Here is an 18,364-nt window from a genome sequence, read left to right as displayed (position 1 = left end):
ATTCGTTTCAAACATATGTAGAATCAAGGAGCAGGGCTTTGGGGTTGGCAGGACCCTTCTGCTGAAATCTTATAACCCGTAACCTTCCAGCTCCAGCTTTTCTAGTCATATCTAGAAAAAAAGAATGCCTACACACACAGGGAGGAAAAGAATGGTCACTTAAAGCCTTTTCCCACACAGGGAGGAATGGATTGGTGTTCTCTTGTTTGTCAAAGAAGATGGAGAACCATCACTCTTTCACTTTCTTCTGCACACTTGATAAAAGACAGAGAAGATGATATAAAGCAAGATGGAGAGAGGAATCATGGGCAAGATGGATTCCACTTGAAGTGTCATGGGCAAGTTGTTGAAACCTTCGAGGGTGCATCCAGCCTGCAGACCAGAGGTTCACCAGGTTTCATCTACTGGTACAAAAGCATGGAAATTAAGCAACGTGAAATATATAAATAATTTGACAATACCTTTTGTTTTTGAACTGGTGCTAATTCTACCGATTGGTCATTGGGATTTAGCCTCATCACATGGGTCTGAAAAATAATTTCATCTGAGTAATACTAAAAGCAAGCAATTAAGGTTTACATACAGGCAATATGCCTTTTTACTGGAACATCTCAGAGCAGTTTTTGAACAACCAGAAAAAAACAGAATTAGAGAAATGCAGGAAAAAGTTTTATTACATGTCAGACTATTTTTGTTTTAGCTCAATCATGTCTATTTTGACTGAATGCATACAACAGCAAAGTATAGTTTTATTAAGAATTCTCAGAAACAGGATAAAAATTCTGTACATTTTAGGTAGCCTTACATGTGTACAAAAAAACTTTCCCAGAGTTGCTGAGAGTCAGGTGGCATATAAATTTAATAATTCATTATTAAAAAAACAAAACTGGAGACTGTAAGCAGAGTCTATGCCTCCCAAACAAGGCCTAGTTTTTCTGAAACTTTAAAAGGTATCACCTGTTACTTTCCCGATTCTAAATATTGAATTTAGTCATAGTGCTGAAATACAAAATTTTATAGCAAAATGTACTCTAAGAAAATTCTGAATTTCAAACAGCATCTTTCCATATCACTTTTTAAAAATAATTTTTCCCCCAGTATAAAATAACCATTAGTACTAAACTGGGTCAGAGATAGGCTACATTTTTAGATCAGATATGCATATCTGGAATTGTGTGACCATATTGTGGGTATTGTCAGGCACAATCAATCACAAAATCCATTAGATCAAGTGGGAAAACTGTTCCTTGCCTGGTCCCCTACAGAACCCCCATTCCTGATAATTTTTTCCACTCCTGCTTAATTTTTTTTTTCCTGGACAAGTGGGCACACCTAAACAAAGCATTACAATGCTTTCCATTTTCACTCTGTAAGAATATCTGAGTCTCATATGTGCCAGCTCCTTATTTATTTATTCATTTAAATTAAAATTTAATTTAAAATTGCCTTGGCCATGTTTAGTATTTGGAACAATCAAAGCATTCCAGGTTTCCTTTCTGTTGAACTGTGACTGACCCAGTACAGTTCAGCAGAAAATCTGACACACAATGGTTTTGTTACAATTCAAACCAACACACTGTCCTGTTTTGTGTATTCCTAGGTTCTCCCACAGACCTCTTCAACCATTCACTAGTAAATACATTACCATATTTAAGACATCTGTAGTATCACCAAGGGTTCTTCCTTCATTTTCATCTGAATCATTCTCTGTTGAGCTGTCCTCTGTATCACTGTTCTCCTCTTTCTTATCACCTTTAAAACAAAATACATGACGTACTTTGACTTTTTTGGGGGGAAAAGAGAGTTTGCCCTGTTAATACAGTGGGAGAAACATTTTTGTTTCAATATGCAAATGAAAAGAGACAATGAAATACAAGGAAACTTTATTTCATCAGAACTTGATGCAGTGGTTCAAATTTCTATCATCATGCAAACAGCGTAAATCCCTGAGATGCATCTCTCATTCAACAGCCACATTTGCTAGACTCACTCCCACCTTAAACCAATGCTTGGGGAAAGAGCCAGGTCACCATGGTCTTCCGGAAGGCTATAATAGGGGCCCTCCAAATCTCAGGGTGAGGCTGTTCCAAAGGGCCAGGACAGCTACGGACAGGTGGTCCCACAAATAACCTGGCCCCTGTTATTCAATATCCCACTTGAAGATTTCAATTTAATGTGTCTAGAATTTTGTGTTATAGTAAAACTCCTTTTTTTTTTTGATACTGATCACCCCTGTAGGTAAACAAAACACAGTTTACCTGTTTCATGGTCCAAAATGGATTCAGATTCTTTATTTCGATCAGGATGGGTTGTTCCACCAAGTGGAACAGTACTGCTGATAACACTTGATGCAAGCTTCTGAGTAATTTTCCCCAATGGAGGAAGTGTTCGTACCAGTCGACTAAATTGTTCTGGTGATTTTTCCTTGTGAAAGGATTAGGAGAAAGTAAATCAGTATTTATATTAGATTTATAAAGAATAATGTACAGGATATATTAAGTTAAAGGCATTATACACATTTCAGTTTTTGGAACATACACCGTTCCAAACTATAGGCTGTTTAATTGCCTTAGATTTTTGACTGAAATTTTAAAATTATCTGACCTAGATTTGCAATAAATTAAACATACTTAATTTCAAGGTTTAAAAAGTTCACAGTATGCTGAACTGCAAACTCAAACCTATGAATTAGAAGTAATTTAACCTTTTATTTTTTAGACAAAGACAAAAAAGAATATAATTTATTTTTTGTGTACTGTCATGGATATACTTTTGCACCTCCCTTCCATTAGTTGCAGTTAGGGTCTACAATCTCATATTTTATACTTCATTCCTTGAAAGTATTACAAACAGAGACCCATTCTTCTCTCTGATTCCAAGAAGTTATAATAAAAATTTCATCATGAAGATAAAACATTTCAAGAAAAAACTTCTAAAAATTAAAAGATTTTTAAAGAAAACTTTCAGAAAAAAAGACATTTTCCTGATACTTCAGTTTTTCACACATACAGTTTTTAATAGCCTGTTAGAAAGTTACTTGTGTACCTTCTCTCTCCGTCTCAAACGTGCTGAAAACGTTTGCTGAAAGGTGTCTGCATCTCCACCCATTTCGGATACTTGAACAGGTAAGTTGTGTTCATTTTCTTCTAGCACATGAATGGTATCTGATATGTTAGGCCTTGGAGTAGCAAAAACCAGCATGTGACAGCCACCACAAGCAACCTATAACATAAACACAACGGACTTCTAATAATAATTAGAAGTGATACATGGAAATGGAGAACCCTGAACAGAAAAATATATTCCTGATTACAAAGACTTCAGAATTTTTTAATAATATCTCAACACACACAATTCAAAAATAATAACAAAAATAAATTCTCCACAGAATTTTGAGCCAAGATGACATACCAAACACCCAAAACTAAAAGGGGGGAAAAAAACCCTACATTATCATACAAGATTAGAATTCTTGGTTTTTAAATTAAGCTTGATTTTTTTTTTTTAGAAAAAATCTTGTTATTTTGTTTAATGTTTGTTTTCACCAGGATCATTTTCTGTAGATCCTTAATTTATGTCTAGCCAAAGGGGAGACACTGAGAGAAGTAGCCAAAGCTACAAACTTGAATCCTAACCTTGTTAGTATACCCTACTGTTGCCTTTGCCTAATGTGTTCCTACTTCCTTAACTGTCCCCTCTAACAGCGGCCAATGTTTTAAGAACCAGTGACTATGAGAGAAAGTTAAAATAATTGTCACTGTAAGTAAACACACTTGACAATGCAATATATATTTAAAAGATTTTTATTGTTAAAACTCTGTACGGTTATATATTTGCATAAAATAGATATTAAGAAGAGACAAAGTGGCATAATGCAATGAGAGGGATTACTATTTTAATTGATCACATGCTGCCAAAAGTCTTCAGGGGTAAAAGCAAACTAAATGTTGTATTTTCTTTGAATCTCATTCCTCTTCTCAGTATCTGAAGGTGAAAAGAGGATGAGTTTGTTGATGTTACAAGAGGCAGGTGGTCAGAGACATCTTTCTAACCTCAAGTGTTCCCAAACACTGATAATTGTAGCACACAAAAGGGTAGGTGTTTACCAAGAAAGAGCAAAGGAGAAAGAGGAGAAAGAAACAGCTCTTTCCTTAAACAACTGTAGATCAGTTATATATCTGTTAAAATACAGTATAATTGTATGCATGTGTACTCAGAAATAAGTCTCATGCAGTTCAGTGAAATTCAGTGCTGAGTAAATAAATACAGATTTCAGTCTTGATTTTAAACATAACCAAGACACATAAATTCCAAAAGATAAAAGGACATTTTTATACGTGCAATAGAAGGCCATATATCTTAGAAGCTTGCACATTCCTTTGAACTATTTTCACCTCATACTGTCTTTGCTCACAATAAAAATATACCTCATTCAAATGTTTTCCATGTCTTCCAAATTTATATACTCCAGCTGAAAAGATTAACATGTGAATGTGATTTGGGGAAAAAAATAAATATAGAGAATTGGAATAAAATATATCACAAGTTATCTTATGAATCTGTATCAATATATACATCTCTTTAATATAAGAGTTTTCCTTAAAGTTGATTCAAAGAACATAAAGTCCCCAGCATGGGTTTCATATATTAAAAAAAATCTCCCAATTGTGCTGGAGAGAATGTAGAATTAGGGAAACGTCTTACCATAATTGATAAATCTGTGACAGAGTTAAATTACTTTGGGAATAGGTTTAAGGAAGTAGAACAAATTGCACAACAACAAATAAATAGTACTCCTCAACTGGCATTACATCATTAAATAAAAATGTAAAGTACAGCCTTAGTGGGATATTTAATGGCTGCAACTCATAAAGTAGTTGCTAGATTTTGAAAGATCTGATTGGAGCTGATATGGACTACTGAAACCCAGTATATGGGATATTTTGTTACAGGAAAAATGTTAGACAATTATAATGTGTTAAAAAAGAAGCTAAAGTGGACAATTTCATTATGGACTGGTCCATGTTTATTGAAATAATTAACAAAAGAAGTATCAATCAACATCATCTAAAGGTATAGGAAAACATTGGAAAAAAATCTATTTCTTATATGATGCTCTGAAACATGTTTTTCAAATAATACAACTGAATGAAAAGGTTGTATGGAAATCAAACATTTCTCATGCCATTTTGTTTCTTCTTTTTCTTATTATCATTCTATGCTATAGTGTGTTTTTATTTTGAATAATGTTAAATCATTTTTTTCATGTAAATAAAACCTAGACAAAAATGTGATGGTGGGGTAATGAATAAAAGTATATTTAATGTCTTCAGTGCTCATCTATAATTAAAAAATACAGTGAAGCATAATACTACCTTTAAATAATCAGATCTTTTAAATGCCACATGAGACCTATTTTAAAGCATAAAGAAAAAACTGAAGACTTACCAAATGTATAGTAAACCTCAAAAAATTGGAACATAATGTAGGTACAAACTGATTAGTGTAATTTTCTTCCCCAAGTCCCAATTTACCATGCCGTCCATCTCCAAAGGTATACATAAGACCATTGTCTAAACACAGAGAAACATATTAATGGCCCAAGCTGTAAACAAAAATATTATTATAACAACAATTCTATACTTTCGTATTTCAACATGTAAAATAGGCTTTTCATTAGATCAGGAATCTACAACCAGGGCCACTAAAATTTTAAAGACTTAATAACAAGACCTGCACATATGCCCAAGTAGGCCCATTATAAATTATTGCCTCCATTTCTAATTTGGAGGGAAATCACAATTTGCCATATTCAGATTTAATGGCAAATTGTGGTTTCCAGAATAAGGAAATGTGTGGGAAAATCTGAAGATATGACAACAACAGTTGCAACACTGAGTGATTACCCAGGGCACCATCCCAATGCAAACCCATGAGTTGACAATTACATGCGAACTTAGTCTTCGTTTTTTTCTTTTTTGTTTAACTTAACAATTAAAGTTAACAATTGCTCTGAAATCTGTTTAGGACTATGAGGACCTATTAACCTTTAATATCATAAAACCCTTAGATACATAGTAAATGTAGCACCAGAGTTAACAGCATACATACCTGTTATTAAAGCTGTATGGTTTTCTCCACTTGCAATGTTATGGATTTTATGCTTTCCCAGATGATCCACCATCTTTGGTTCAGAAGTTTCAAAGATAAATGTGCCAAGTCCAAGTTGCCCATATTGGCCTAGGCCAAAGGTATAGACCTCTCCCCCTGAAAAATGTCCGTGAAAGTAATATTCAAGTCATAGCCTGTCATTTTCAAAGTATTCAGGCTGTTACAGGGAAACTTGTTAAGATAAGCTTGTTAGCAGATAAGTTCAAACAGACATTCAGATCAGTATCTATACTGATTATTATATAAAATGTAAAGCTTGCCCATCCCGAACCCATTGCAAAATGTTTTGGCGTTATCAGTGTGACTGGCCAGACCTCAAAGTTCTAGCTGTTGCAGCACCGCCACGGTCATGAACAAAATTCATTCAGGTGCTTGGCAACCACCTCACCCTTATGGCCAGTTGCAACATCCCACAGTCACGTGATCGCCATTTACAACCTTCCCTGCTGACTTCCAACAAGTCAATGGGGAAGCCAGTAGGGAAGGTCACAAGTTGCTCAGGTAAGTCTGCCCCGGGCCTTTTTGCACTCGCGTGCACTGTACCTTCCTTTCCCTCTTCACTCCCACAAATGCATGCACTGCACCCTCCTTCCCCCTTTCACACACACACACATACACCCTCCTTCCTCCTTCGCTCACACACACGCACTCACCGTGGCCTCTTCCCCCCTTTGCCTGTACACACTCACTCACCATCCACTGTGTCCTCCTTCCTCCCCTCACTCACACACATGCATGTACGGTGACTGCCTCTGCCCTTTGCTTGCTTGCTCGCATACACACACATACACCACACCCTGCTTCCCCCCTTTACTCACATGCACTGCACCCTCCTTTCCCCCCAACCCTTCCTGCGCTTGTGCCACTCCATAGCACCCAATCTCCCAATTTGCATGCAGCCTGCACTGGGCCTCCCAGCTCTTCCCCCACCAGCCTGAGATGCCTCCACACTCCTTACCCAGGAGTCCTGCTTCCCACTTAATAATCTGAGTGTCTCAGTTTACGACTATAACTGGGACTGCCTGGATTACCGTCACTAAGCAATGCAGTCATGTGACATCACACTTTACAACCGCATCACTTAGCAATGGCAATCCTGGTCCCAACTGCTGTTGCAACTTGAGGACTACCCATACAGCCTCTCCTTGTTTAGCAGCTACTTCATTTAATGATAGTTCACAGATATGATGGTAATTTTAAAAAAAAATCCAACCAATGTGCACATTTACAACCAAACTTCTTACACCGAACCATAAAGACCTTCAGTGTCAAACTGATTAAGGTCTGGTCAGTTTCAGGCAGCAGCAGAGCTGGTCAGAGGGTTCTAATCAACTAATTAAGGTCAAAGCTGAGCTTGTTAACTTGGGGTTAGCACTTTTTAGGGAAGCACTGTGCTGTGGAAAAAAGCAGCTCAGGAAGAGATAACTTGTTTAAGCAATCTCTCCAACCTGTGAGGGGGCAAAAAAGGGGGAAAAATTGGGTCAGGCACAGGACACTGTCAAGAGAGCTTTATCTAAATAAGATGGCAGCAACCTGTGATCTTTGCAGTCTCTCTCTCTCAGTCATGTGTTCAATTAGCGACCATTTCACTTCTGATTTAAGAAACAGATTGCAGCTGCTAAACAAGGAGAGGGTGTATCACCTAAAGCAGGTGCTAAACAAGGAGAGGGTGGACAATTTGTCGACCTTCAGATGTTGTTGCTCTAATTCCCATCTATTCTAACCAACACAACCATTTATGAGGGATGATGGAAGTTGCAGTCCAGCAACATCTGAAGAGTCAAGTTTGCCCTCCCCATTTAAAAATCTCTTTGACATTCAGCTTAAAATGTACTAAGAGATATGTGAGTATCACAATTAGTTCAGAGTATATAGTAAAAAGCAACAGAAGAAATACTGATGCTTATATACCTGCAAGGGCTACTGTATGTCCTCCTCCACAGGCAACCTTATTAACTCTACCTGAAATTCCAGAAACAAGCTGTGGGACTTTATTGTTTTTCAGTTGTTCAAGTGACAAACCTAGTTTCCCATTTTCAGACTCCCCAAAAGTATAAAGTTCTCCATCACCTATAGGAAATAAAGCAGGAATATTAAGATTCACGATACAAGGAGAAAAGACATTCATCTGAGGAATATTTTATGCTGACTTTCTTTATAATACCTGTATCTTCTGGACTACAGCTAACTTCAACTTTTTAAAAAATGAACCATGCAATCCTAACCATCAGAAATGTTTCCTGGAGAGATCAGCTGGCAAAGAGGAATTCCTTCATCAGGGAGATCAACAGACAGAGATTTATCAATAGCAAGAAGCCATGCCATCATGGAAATACCTGGAGACTCTGTGGCTGTGATTCTTCCAATAGCTATTACCAAATTCTGAGGCAGAATATCATGGGGGGCAATGTAGAGGAATAGCTTTGGGTCTCTTAGATCCAAGGATCTTTTATCTCTTGGGAGAGCTCAGAATCAGACCTCCTGTCTATTCTCCCTTAGAACATGCATTCATAATCCACTATTCCTGAAACTAGAGAGGGTGTTAAAAAAAAGAGAAAGATCTAGGTAGAAGAGATGCAAAAAAAGACTGCCTATTGGCCTTGACTGGCACAAACTATTAGGACTTTGTAAACAGCAGAACATTATTCACTCCGCTCTCTTATCCCACTTAAGACTGCTCTAAAAGTCATAGATATACCACTTGATCACAGCAAATGTAGAATTCCAAGCCACGCTATTGGACACTACATATACATACCTAATTTTATACTCACATGTTATTAAGGCAGAGTGGTAATATCCACAAGAGATCCAGAAAACAGGCTTTCCAACATCCACTTGATGAGGAACACATACATTAGCTTCATTACCCAAGCCTATTTGGCCTTCAGAGTTGTCTCCCCACATAAAAAGTTGTCCATCCTCTTAAAAATAAGAAAGATTATTATTGTAAAAAAAAATCCAAATTATTTAAAGAAGCAAAGTCTAAGGAAGTGAGGTATAAAGCTATGGAGACTAGAGAAGAAACTTGTAATACAGAGGAAGAAGGAGAGGGAAGGTTCAGAAACAATAGCAAAGTTCCCATTTTGTGCATTATCTCATAGCCAGTGAGTGACACTTGAAAGATAACTGCAAATTGTATGTCTGCCCTCTATGAAATTATTTCTCTCTTAGATCAGACAAAGCTTAAATCCCTTTACAAAAAAGGATACAATATTTAGAAGCATTTCTCTTATAACTAAGACATTGGGGTAATCAGTTTGTAAGTTACTTAAAATCTTGTGAAGATCCTACTACAGAGTATCCTCATACTGTGCCTGTGCCTGGAAAGAGTTCATTCCAGGTTGGAGAAAAAAAATTTTTTTTTTTTGCATTTTAAAAGCCAAGTCAACACTCAGAGCAGAAGTGCATACAGCAAATTGTCCCAAAACTACTGCTTCACAGACATAATCGAATGACTTCTTCTGTATTTATGGACATTACTGACAAAATTGTAAGGATGCTTCAGATTCTATTACAAAATGCCCCTGATAATCTGCAGTGGTCTCCCTTCTGTTCAAGCTGAGAGAAAAATGAATTGTTTGCTTATATCCAAATTACCACCTTTAAGCCATTACATAGCCTTTGGAACTTGTTTATTTGGCTATTGTTTAAATTTTAATGATCAAATTCAGGTTAAGGGCACCTAACTATCATCTAATAACAGCCCTGACTTTTTGATCCATTTAAGGAAGCTAGTAAAAATGCTGCTTTGGCCAAAAGTGTCTGCATTTCACACCCTATTTTGTGAAAAATATTTGCCCTTTGATAGGTAAAATACTTTTGATTTTTGGCTTCCATAAATGCCTAATGGAAAATACTTGAACCTTCAACTAACTTCCTCTTTAACATAACTTTCACGTTAGCCACTGGGCTCACCAGTTAATGCTGCTGATGTGTAGGATCCAGCTGCCAGCTGTTTGATCTGGTGTTGACTAGTGAAATAACTAACTAGATGAAATGCACTTCTTTCCTCTGTGTCTCCTAGTCCCAGTTGTCCTTCACTGTTACCCCCCGCAGCATATAGGTTCCCTTTTTCTGTGTAGAGAAAAGCACAAGCAAAATAAGCACCCTTCAGTTGAAGCACCAGAAAAAAACCCAAATCAAATAAAGAATGGATCATACAGTCTCATGCTGCCTTCAAGACTAATCACAATGTTCTTAACTGTTCAGTGGCTACCTATAGAAATCACAACCTACAACTTAGCTTTTTTAAAAGAATTATTTATATGTAATGGAATTTGACTATGCAAACAAGAATCATAGAATTGGAATGGACCATTTAGGCCATAGGTCCAGCTCTCAGCTCGGTGCAGAAAATCAAATTAAAGTGTCCCAGAGAAAGGCTGCCTAACCTCCACTTGAACCCATCCAACAAAGGGGAGCCTACTACTTCTCTGGGTCATGCATCAAACAATTACAAGCAGACTTTTCTCATGGCTAGAACTTAGATTTTTAAAACAGGAGTGATTTCATTCATTGCCTTTCCTTCATTCCCAGTTGGGAGGCGGTGGGGCGGGGGAGGACACTAGGAATATGTTTGGAATAAAAAACAGCTTAAAACATGAGGATTCAATTAATAATTGCTCCATGTGTAAGTGCAACCAAAAAAAAAATAAAAAAATAAAAATAGAATATTAAAATCCGATTTTGAGAGACCCCAGCTTTCAGAACTTAACAAAGGAATAGAGTCAGAGCAATATATTTTCCATACTTCTTATGCTATGTCAATCCCAAACTGGCTTAAGAAGAGAACAATGAAGGGAGGCAATTTAATATGCAAGCTATACATCTAGTTATATGGAATTTATCCTCCCTTTTTTAAAAACCCACCCTACTTTTACAAGGTGAAAGATAGTTAGTATATTCTGATAAGATGGGCAAACGTCCAGCATCCCTAGGTTTGGTTTGGAGAGAAAGTGGATTTTGCAGAGATACAGAAGTATCTCTAGTAGAACAGCTTCTGGGCAGTGCTTTAAAAATTCAATTGAAAGTCTAGGTTCTGAAGTTAGGATATGGGAATGAATATATATGCTATCTTGAATCAGAAATGAGGTATGTAGGGGATCAGCAAAGAATTAATTATCTTAGCTCTAGCTATGATTAGTCTGAGAATTTAGGGCCAAGATTTTTAAAGGTGATATGGCCCTACCACAGGCTCAGCTCACTGTACTAACAACCAATAAATGGAAACATGAGAAAGTGGAAGAATTCCTTCCCTATCTTTAACTCTTATCCACACCAGATTCTGCTTTCCATCTTTTTTCCCCCCCTTGTTGGATGTGGTGAGGCATGGCTTAGGTTTCACTTATTGGCTTATTTCATTTTAAGGATCATAAAAAGTCTGTATCCTGAAAGACACTCTTATTTTCTTTGCATGACAATGGAGGGTAGTTAAAAAAAAATTACGGAGTTACATAACTAATGAAGAGTGAAATAATATTTAAAATTTCAATTTTATTTTAATTTCATCCCCTTGCAATTCTATATCCTACATTCATAACATGTTCCATTACTTCTCATTATAGAATAGTTTGCCTACAAAGATTCTGCCGATCATTCTATATACCATCTTTGGTGAATGAATATAGCTTTATCTCATAAATAAGGCTTTTACTACAGAAAATGAACAACAAAATAATAATAATAATAATAATAGCCATTGTTAATACATAGTCATTGTGTATAACATTTTTTAAACTCTTTTCAAACACAGTAGGCAAGGCAAATAATAATAATAATAATAATAATAATAATAATAATAATAATAATAATAGCCTTGCCTGCTGTGTTTGAAAAGAGTTTAAAAAATGTTATACACAATGACTATGTGTTAACAATGGCAATTCTTGGCTTCAGTTCAAGCATCTCTTGCACTCTTAACAGGTTACCACTAAGGTCAATGCTGACATAGTACCGATATCCTACAGAATGGGGTTTACAAGAGATGGTCTTAAGAACATACGTTCCCTTCTTCACTCTCCTTTCCTTTCCAGTTGAAGATGACTATCTTAAAACATGCATTTCGTATCCTTATGGACATTTTACTTGGATTTCTGCATCATAACCACAAGTTGCAGTAAAATGACATGTTGATTTCTATTTCCACCTATGTACCAGCAGTCATGATAGAAACTGATACAAATACTTCAATTCAAGTTACTATAATATATGGAAACATGACATAGAAGTAACAGCTTAATTAGCAATTAGAGCCAATTAGCATTAATACTCAAACCAGACTTAATTATCCATAAATTTGTTCAAACATTCAACTACAAATGTTAATGGTGGCCATGAAATTAATTGACCACAAAATATACCTTTCTCATGTGTAATCTGATTCACTCAATCTCATAAAATGAATTTACAGTGGGGCAAAAAAGTATTTAGTCAGCCACCAATTGTGCAAGTTCTCCCACTTAAAAAGATGAGAGAGGCCTGTAATTTTCATCATAGGTATACCTCAACTATGAGAGACAAAATGGGGAAAAAAATCCAGAGAATCACATTGTCTGATTTTTAAAGAATTTATTTGCAAATCATGGTGGAAAATAAGTATTTGGTCAATATCAAAAGTTCATCTCAATACTTTGTTATATATCCTTTGTTGGCAATGACAGAGGTCAAACGTTTTCTGTAAGTCTTCACAAGGTTTTCACACACTGTTGCTGGTATTTTGCCCCATTCCTCCATGCAGATCTCCTCTAGAGCAGTGATGTTTTGGGGCTGTCGCTGGGCAACACAGACTTTCAACTCCCTCCAAAGGTTTTCCATGGGGTTGAGATCGGGAGACTGGCTAGGCCACTCCAGGACCTTGAAATGCTTCTTTCGAAGCCACTCCTTCGTTGCCCGGGCGGTGTGTTTGGGATCATTGTCATGCTGAAAGACACAGCCACGTTTCATCTTCAATGCCCTTGCTGATGGAAGGAGGTGTTCACTCAAAATCTCACGATACATGGCCCCATTCATTCTTTCCTTTACACAGATCAGTCGTCCTGGTCCCTTTGCAGAAAAACAGCCCCAAAGCATGATGTTTCCACCCCCATGCTTCACAGTAGGTATGGTGTTCTTTGGATGCAACTCAGCATTCTCTCTCCTCCAAACACGACGAGTTGAGTTTAGACCAAAACGTTCTACTTTGGTTTCATCTGACCATATGACATTCTCCCAATCCTCTTCTGGATCATCCAAATGCTCTCTAGCAAACTTCAGACAGGCCCGGACATGTACTGGCTTAAGCAGGGGGACACATCTGGCACTGCAGGATTTGAGTCCCTGGCGGCGTAGTGTGTTACTGATGGTAGCCTTTGTTACTTTGGTCCCAGCTCTCTGCAGGTCATTCACTAGGTCCCCCCATGTGGTTCTGGGATTTTTGCTCACCATTCTTGTGATCATTTTGACCCCACAGGGTGAGATCTTGCGTGGAGCCCCAGATCAAGGGAGATTATCAGTGGTCTTATATGTCTTCCATTTTCTAATTATTGCTCCCACAGTTGATTTCTTCACACCAAGCTGCTTGCCTATTGCAGATTCAGTCTTCCCAGCCTGGTGCAGGTCTACAATTTTGTTTCTGGTGTCCTTCAACAGCTCTTTGGTCTTGGCCATAGTGGAGTTTGGAGTGTGAGTGTTTGAGGTTGTGGACAGGTGTCTTTTATACTGATAACAAGGTCAAACAGGTGCCATTACTACAGGTAACGAGTGGAGGACAGAGGAGCCTCTTAAAGAAGTAGTTACAGGTCTGTGAGAGCCAGACATCTTGCTTGTTTGTAGGTGACCAAATACTTATTTTCCACCATGATTTGCAAATAAATTCTTTAAAAATCAGACAATGTGATTTTCTGGATTTTTTTTCTCATTTTGTCTCTCATAGTTGAGGTATACCTATGATGAAAATTACAGGGCTCTCTCATCTTTTTAAGTGGGAGAACTTGCACAATTGGTGGCTGACTAAATACTTTTTTGCCCCACTGTATGTCTAATGCCAAACATATAATTGACCATGGTACATTATTAATTACATAATAATTCTACAATATTCAGAATTATTCATTTCACAACATTGCTTAAAACTTTCAGATTTCTGTAGCTTATCTTTATTAAAAGCATTGCTAGGAATGTATCTATTAAAAATTACTTCCATTTTTCAGTGTTTAGAAAGATGAAAACCTACAACTTGAAAAAAATAGCTGAGTTCCTAAATCTCCAGCAAATTATTTATATTTGGATTAGTTGACTACTGCTAGCAAAATCCTATTAAAAATACATTTTTTTCTGTTGGGAGAAATGTACTTGACAAATGATTCAGTGATCTTTATGGTTTGCCCATTATTCAGTTGTAGAAATTAGGGATGTGTAGTGAATTGGATCAGGAAGGAAAATGGTGATTTGGAGCATGCATAGGCATGCCTGTTACATTTGCATTAAGCATGCCCACAGACAGTCCAAATCACCTTTTCCCTTCCAAATGTGAGTCACTGCACAACTAGAAGTAGTTATTGCATGTGTAAAGCCCACATTCAGGCCCATGTTTCTCAGGCTGAAGTGCCTCAAGTGATATAAGGCTGAGAAAGGTTTTAGCTAATCTATTTAAAAAGTCATATTCTGTTTTTTCTCCAGGTAACTCAAGATAACTAAAGTTCTGATAAACCATAATTATTTAGAACCAATAATAATTACAGTATTATTATAGGGAAAAAGTGGCAAATTTCACATCCAGCTCAGAAAACTCTCTTAACGTGAAAACTTTTATCGTCTTAACAAGGCCATTAGAAGACAGGCAAGACAAACTTCTCTCAGAAGGAAATTCCAGCCTTTTGATGCCTTTACCAAAACATGCCTCTTCTTAATTTATACTGTATCAAGAAACTGCTACCAGACAGATGGACCAACTATCAGACTCAGTATAAAATAGTTTTATAATCACACAACAATGCTTTTTGAAACTATGTTATTTCTTATGTTACCTTCTAGCCAAGCAGAAAGCTGCCATAGGAAAACCTCGGGCATATAAACAAATAAATTACATACCTGTGTAGATCAAAGTGTGATTTCTCCCACAGGCAGCTAGTTTCACTTTTTCAGGTTTTAGAACTATGGATTAAAGACACAATAGGTGTTATTATTATGTTTTAATAATTATAAAATAAATTGTCAAATCTGCTCAGTGTCCAGCTTTATAAGAGTCTGTAATTTACAGTGTTCTACTCATTAGCAATCCCAGCATTTGACAGCACATCATAAATAAGCTGGATTTTCTACTGAAGTTAGAAATAATTTTTATGAATCATAAAAATAATTCAGTAAGGCTGGATTCCTCTATATATTTACCTGAAAATCACTGGTAGTCCCCAGTTTAAGAACGAGTTCCGTTCCAAGGTATGTCCTTAAGTCAAATTTGTATGTAAGCTGGAATATAAGTAGTATTGTGGTAATGAACTTGAACCATTGTGTGTTTAACTTGAACCACTGTGTATTTAACTCAAACCCTTGTGTATTTAATTTGAATTTTGCTACAATAGGTTCTGTTCTTAGCTATGGGTCATCTGTAACCCGGGCATTTTTAACCCAGGGACTACCTGTACAGCACAGCTCATTTCTCCATAAATACACAGAAGAATTCCTAAAAACAATACTGGATAGGGAGACTTCAAGTCTTAATGTGACTTATTAAGTATTAAATACTTATATAAAAGTATTTGTCATTTTGGAAACAGAATGATCAGTTCTATTCTAAAGCCTGACACATAAGACAAAGACAAACCTTTCACACAAGTTGGTTTGTTGACAGTATTCTTTGTTCCAAATCCTAGCTGCCCCCAATTGTTGCTTCCAAACATATACAGTTTACCATTTTCTGCAGAATACAGACATTAAAGAAAATAAGTGATTGCCAGTCATGATAAGATACACCAAACATTTTCAATTTAGTTAGACACAGATAGAACTAGACATAATAACCATGTAACAAAGACTAAGTCAGCAAAATGTTATAGATATATATCACTATCATAGGTTGTACTTAAATGTACATCTTTTTCTATTTCTATGCATATATTTAACTATTTTTGGTCTTTGACTATAAATACTATTAAATATACAGTCATAGAACAAAAAATAAACATGAAGTTTATAGGATGACAGTGGGCATAAATCATTCTGAATATATGTAATCAATTCATATTTCAAAAATTTTATAGAGTTATATTGTGGGAATTCTGAGCATGAACAATCAGTGCACAACTGATTATTATATATTATTTTTTATTCTGCCTTGACAGTGAAGATTATTTTCAGTTCTAAGAGAACCCTCCATGACACATGTGCATGGCAAATGTGAGGTGAGTGGCATACAAGTTTAATAAGTTGTTCTTGTTAGTTGCACAGATGGCCAGATGTTTAGATTAGATTTGGCATTTTTATCCACCTATTGAGTCTTTCCCTAGGACCTGGGATAGGCAGATGTTGTTGTTTGATGGTGTTAAAGGTATCAACATAGGATGTAAGCTGTTCCAAATAAAGCTGCATTTTGCAATTGACTGATGGTCATTTTGTTAATGCCGATGGTCTTCAAGTGGTGCTCCAGATGTTTTGGAATTGCACCCAAGGCGCCTATTACTATTCGTACTACCTTTGCTTTCTTTTGCCACAGTCGTTCTACTTCTATTTGCAGGTCTTTGTATTTTGTGATTTTCTCCAGTTCTTTCTCTTCTATTCTTTTGTCTCCAGGTATTGCAATGTCCACTGTCCAGACTGTTTTGTCTTTTTTATCAACAGTTGTTAAGTCTGGGATGTTATGTGGCAGGTGCTGCTTGAATTCTAAAATCCCAGAGCACTTTAGCTTCTAAAGCTTTGCTTGATCTGTTGCTATGTAATAGTCAAGGTTATCCTTAGGACTGGGCTTGGTGATTAGGAAAGCCAATTTTATCTAGTCCATTTTACAATAAAAGTCTGAATTTATGAAAATATCAGTATCTCCTTCCTATAATATTACTATCAATACAATGGTAAGCCTTCACTTAAAAAATCAGAACAATGAAAAACATGATCCTAAAATCTTGTCATACTAACCTGTTACAACAGATGTATGTTCATCTCCACATGATATGTGTAAAGGTTTGTCATTTTTAAACCAAAACTTGCTAGGCACATTTTCTGCAAATTTGCTTTTTCCAAAGGTGAATATAGCACCTGATTCTAAAAAGAAAAAGCTTAAATATTAATCTGAAATCAATTTTACATAATTCTACTAACAACTAATTTTGCCATTTAATCTGTCAAAATATCAGTATACCTTTCTTTTTCAATTTCTTGACTTTGCCTATACAGATAAAGATATTTATTACATAATATATAACTATAACTTACACCTAAATAGCTATCAAATAGCATCACTTAAAATACTGGCTGGTTGGTGAGGATTTCTCCTTTTCACATTCAAAATACAAATAACATGAAAATATGCCCTGATTATTCAAGTTGCTGACAACCAAACAGTGTTGAACCAGAGTGATTATTCAACTGCATTTCCTCATTACCACTACCTTACACCTCTTCTGTAAGCCGCACAAAACTCTACTAGATCATGAATTAATAATGTGGTGCAATGGGAAACGTAACCAGAGGATGCTGTGCTCATAGCTATGAAGCACAACAACTCCCTAACATTTCCAGAGCAGATCAAAATAATTCTTCAAAAAAGAAGATATGGGCTGTAGAGCAGCCTATTCTAGTCACAACCTTTTTCAAAATAATTTTCAACAAAGCATGTAATGTATTCTATAGTTCAGTGTCAGCAGGGGGTTAAACGACTTCAGCGGTCATGAAAAGCCTTATGCTAGAACTTTAGCCCTCTCCAGGTTTTCCGTAAGAAGCAAATCAAGTTGCCTTACAACAACCCTATCTAGAAATCAAAAACCTCCTTCATCAGTTCAATTGTATATACCGCAAAGTCAGCGACCTATTAAAATTAACAATGTTTGAGGCAGAAGGCAGGCTATTTACGGTCTTATTCCGCAAGTTGCAAAAAGGAGATACTCAGAAGACTGAGAACGGCCCCCATGTTGTAAGAAGACAAAAGCCTTGGCTGAGATGCACCCCGCCTCCGTCCTTTGCAGCGGCACTCAGTGACTAAAACCTTCAGGGGCGCTTTCCG

The 18,364-nt window shown here is 36.5% G+C and overlaps 1 protein-coding gene across 1 annotated transcript in view; it reads right to left on the bottom strand.

Moving 5' to 3' along the window:
- Positions 1-18,364, bottom strand: part of RPGR (retinitis pigmentosa GTPase regulator) — a 33,117-nt gene that overhangs the window by 14,386 nt on the left and 367 nt on the right. The window contains exons 2-13 of the mRNA XM_088144782.1: positions 17,281-17,406; positions 15,974-16,066; positions 15,241-15,303; positions 10,090-10,248; positions 8,946-9,095; positions 8,083-8,241; positions 6,112-6,267; positions 5,449-5,573; positions 3,046-3,222; positions 2,259-2,424; positions 1,646-1,752; positions 462-527 (exon numbers count right to left, since the gene is read on the bottom strand). Of these exons, the coding sequence (XP_088000908.1) occupies positions 462-527; positions 1,646-1,752; positions 2,259-2,424; positions 3,046-3,222; positions 5,449-5,573; positions 6,112-6,267; positions 8,083-8,241; positions 8,946-9,095; positions 10,090-10,248; positions 15,241-15,303; positions 15,974-16,066; positions 17,281-17,406 (1,547 nt within the window). The remainder of the gene's footprint in view (positions 1-461; positions 528-1,645; positions 1,753-2,258; positions 2,425-3,045; positions 3,223-5,448; positions 5,574-6,111; positions 6,268-8,082; positions 8,242-8,945; positions 9,096-10,089; positions 10,249-15,240; positions 15,304-15,973; positions 16,067-17,280; positions 17,407-18,364) is intronic.

The sequence above is a fragment of the Python bivittatus genome, unplaced genomic scaffold, assembly GCF_059951505.1.
Source record: "Python bivittatus isolate LINGU-HERP-01145 unplaced genomic scaffold, Pbiv_v1 ctg000350_np1212, whole genome shotgun sequence".
Lineage (NCBI taxonomy): Eukaryota > Metazoa > Chordata > Lepidosauria > Squamata > Pythonidae > Python > Python bivittatus.
This window is presented reverse-complemented; position numbering and strand designations above follow the sequence as displayed.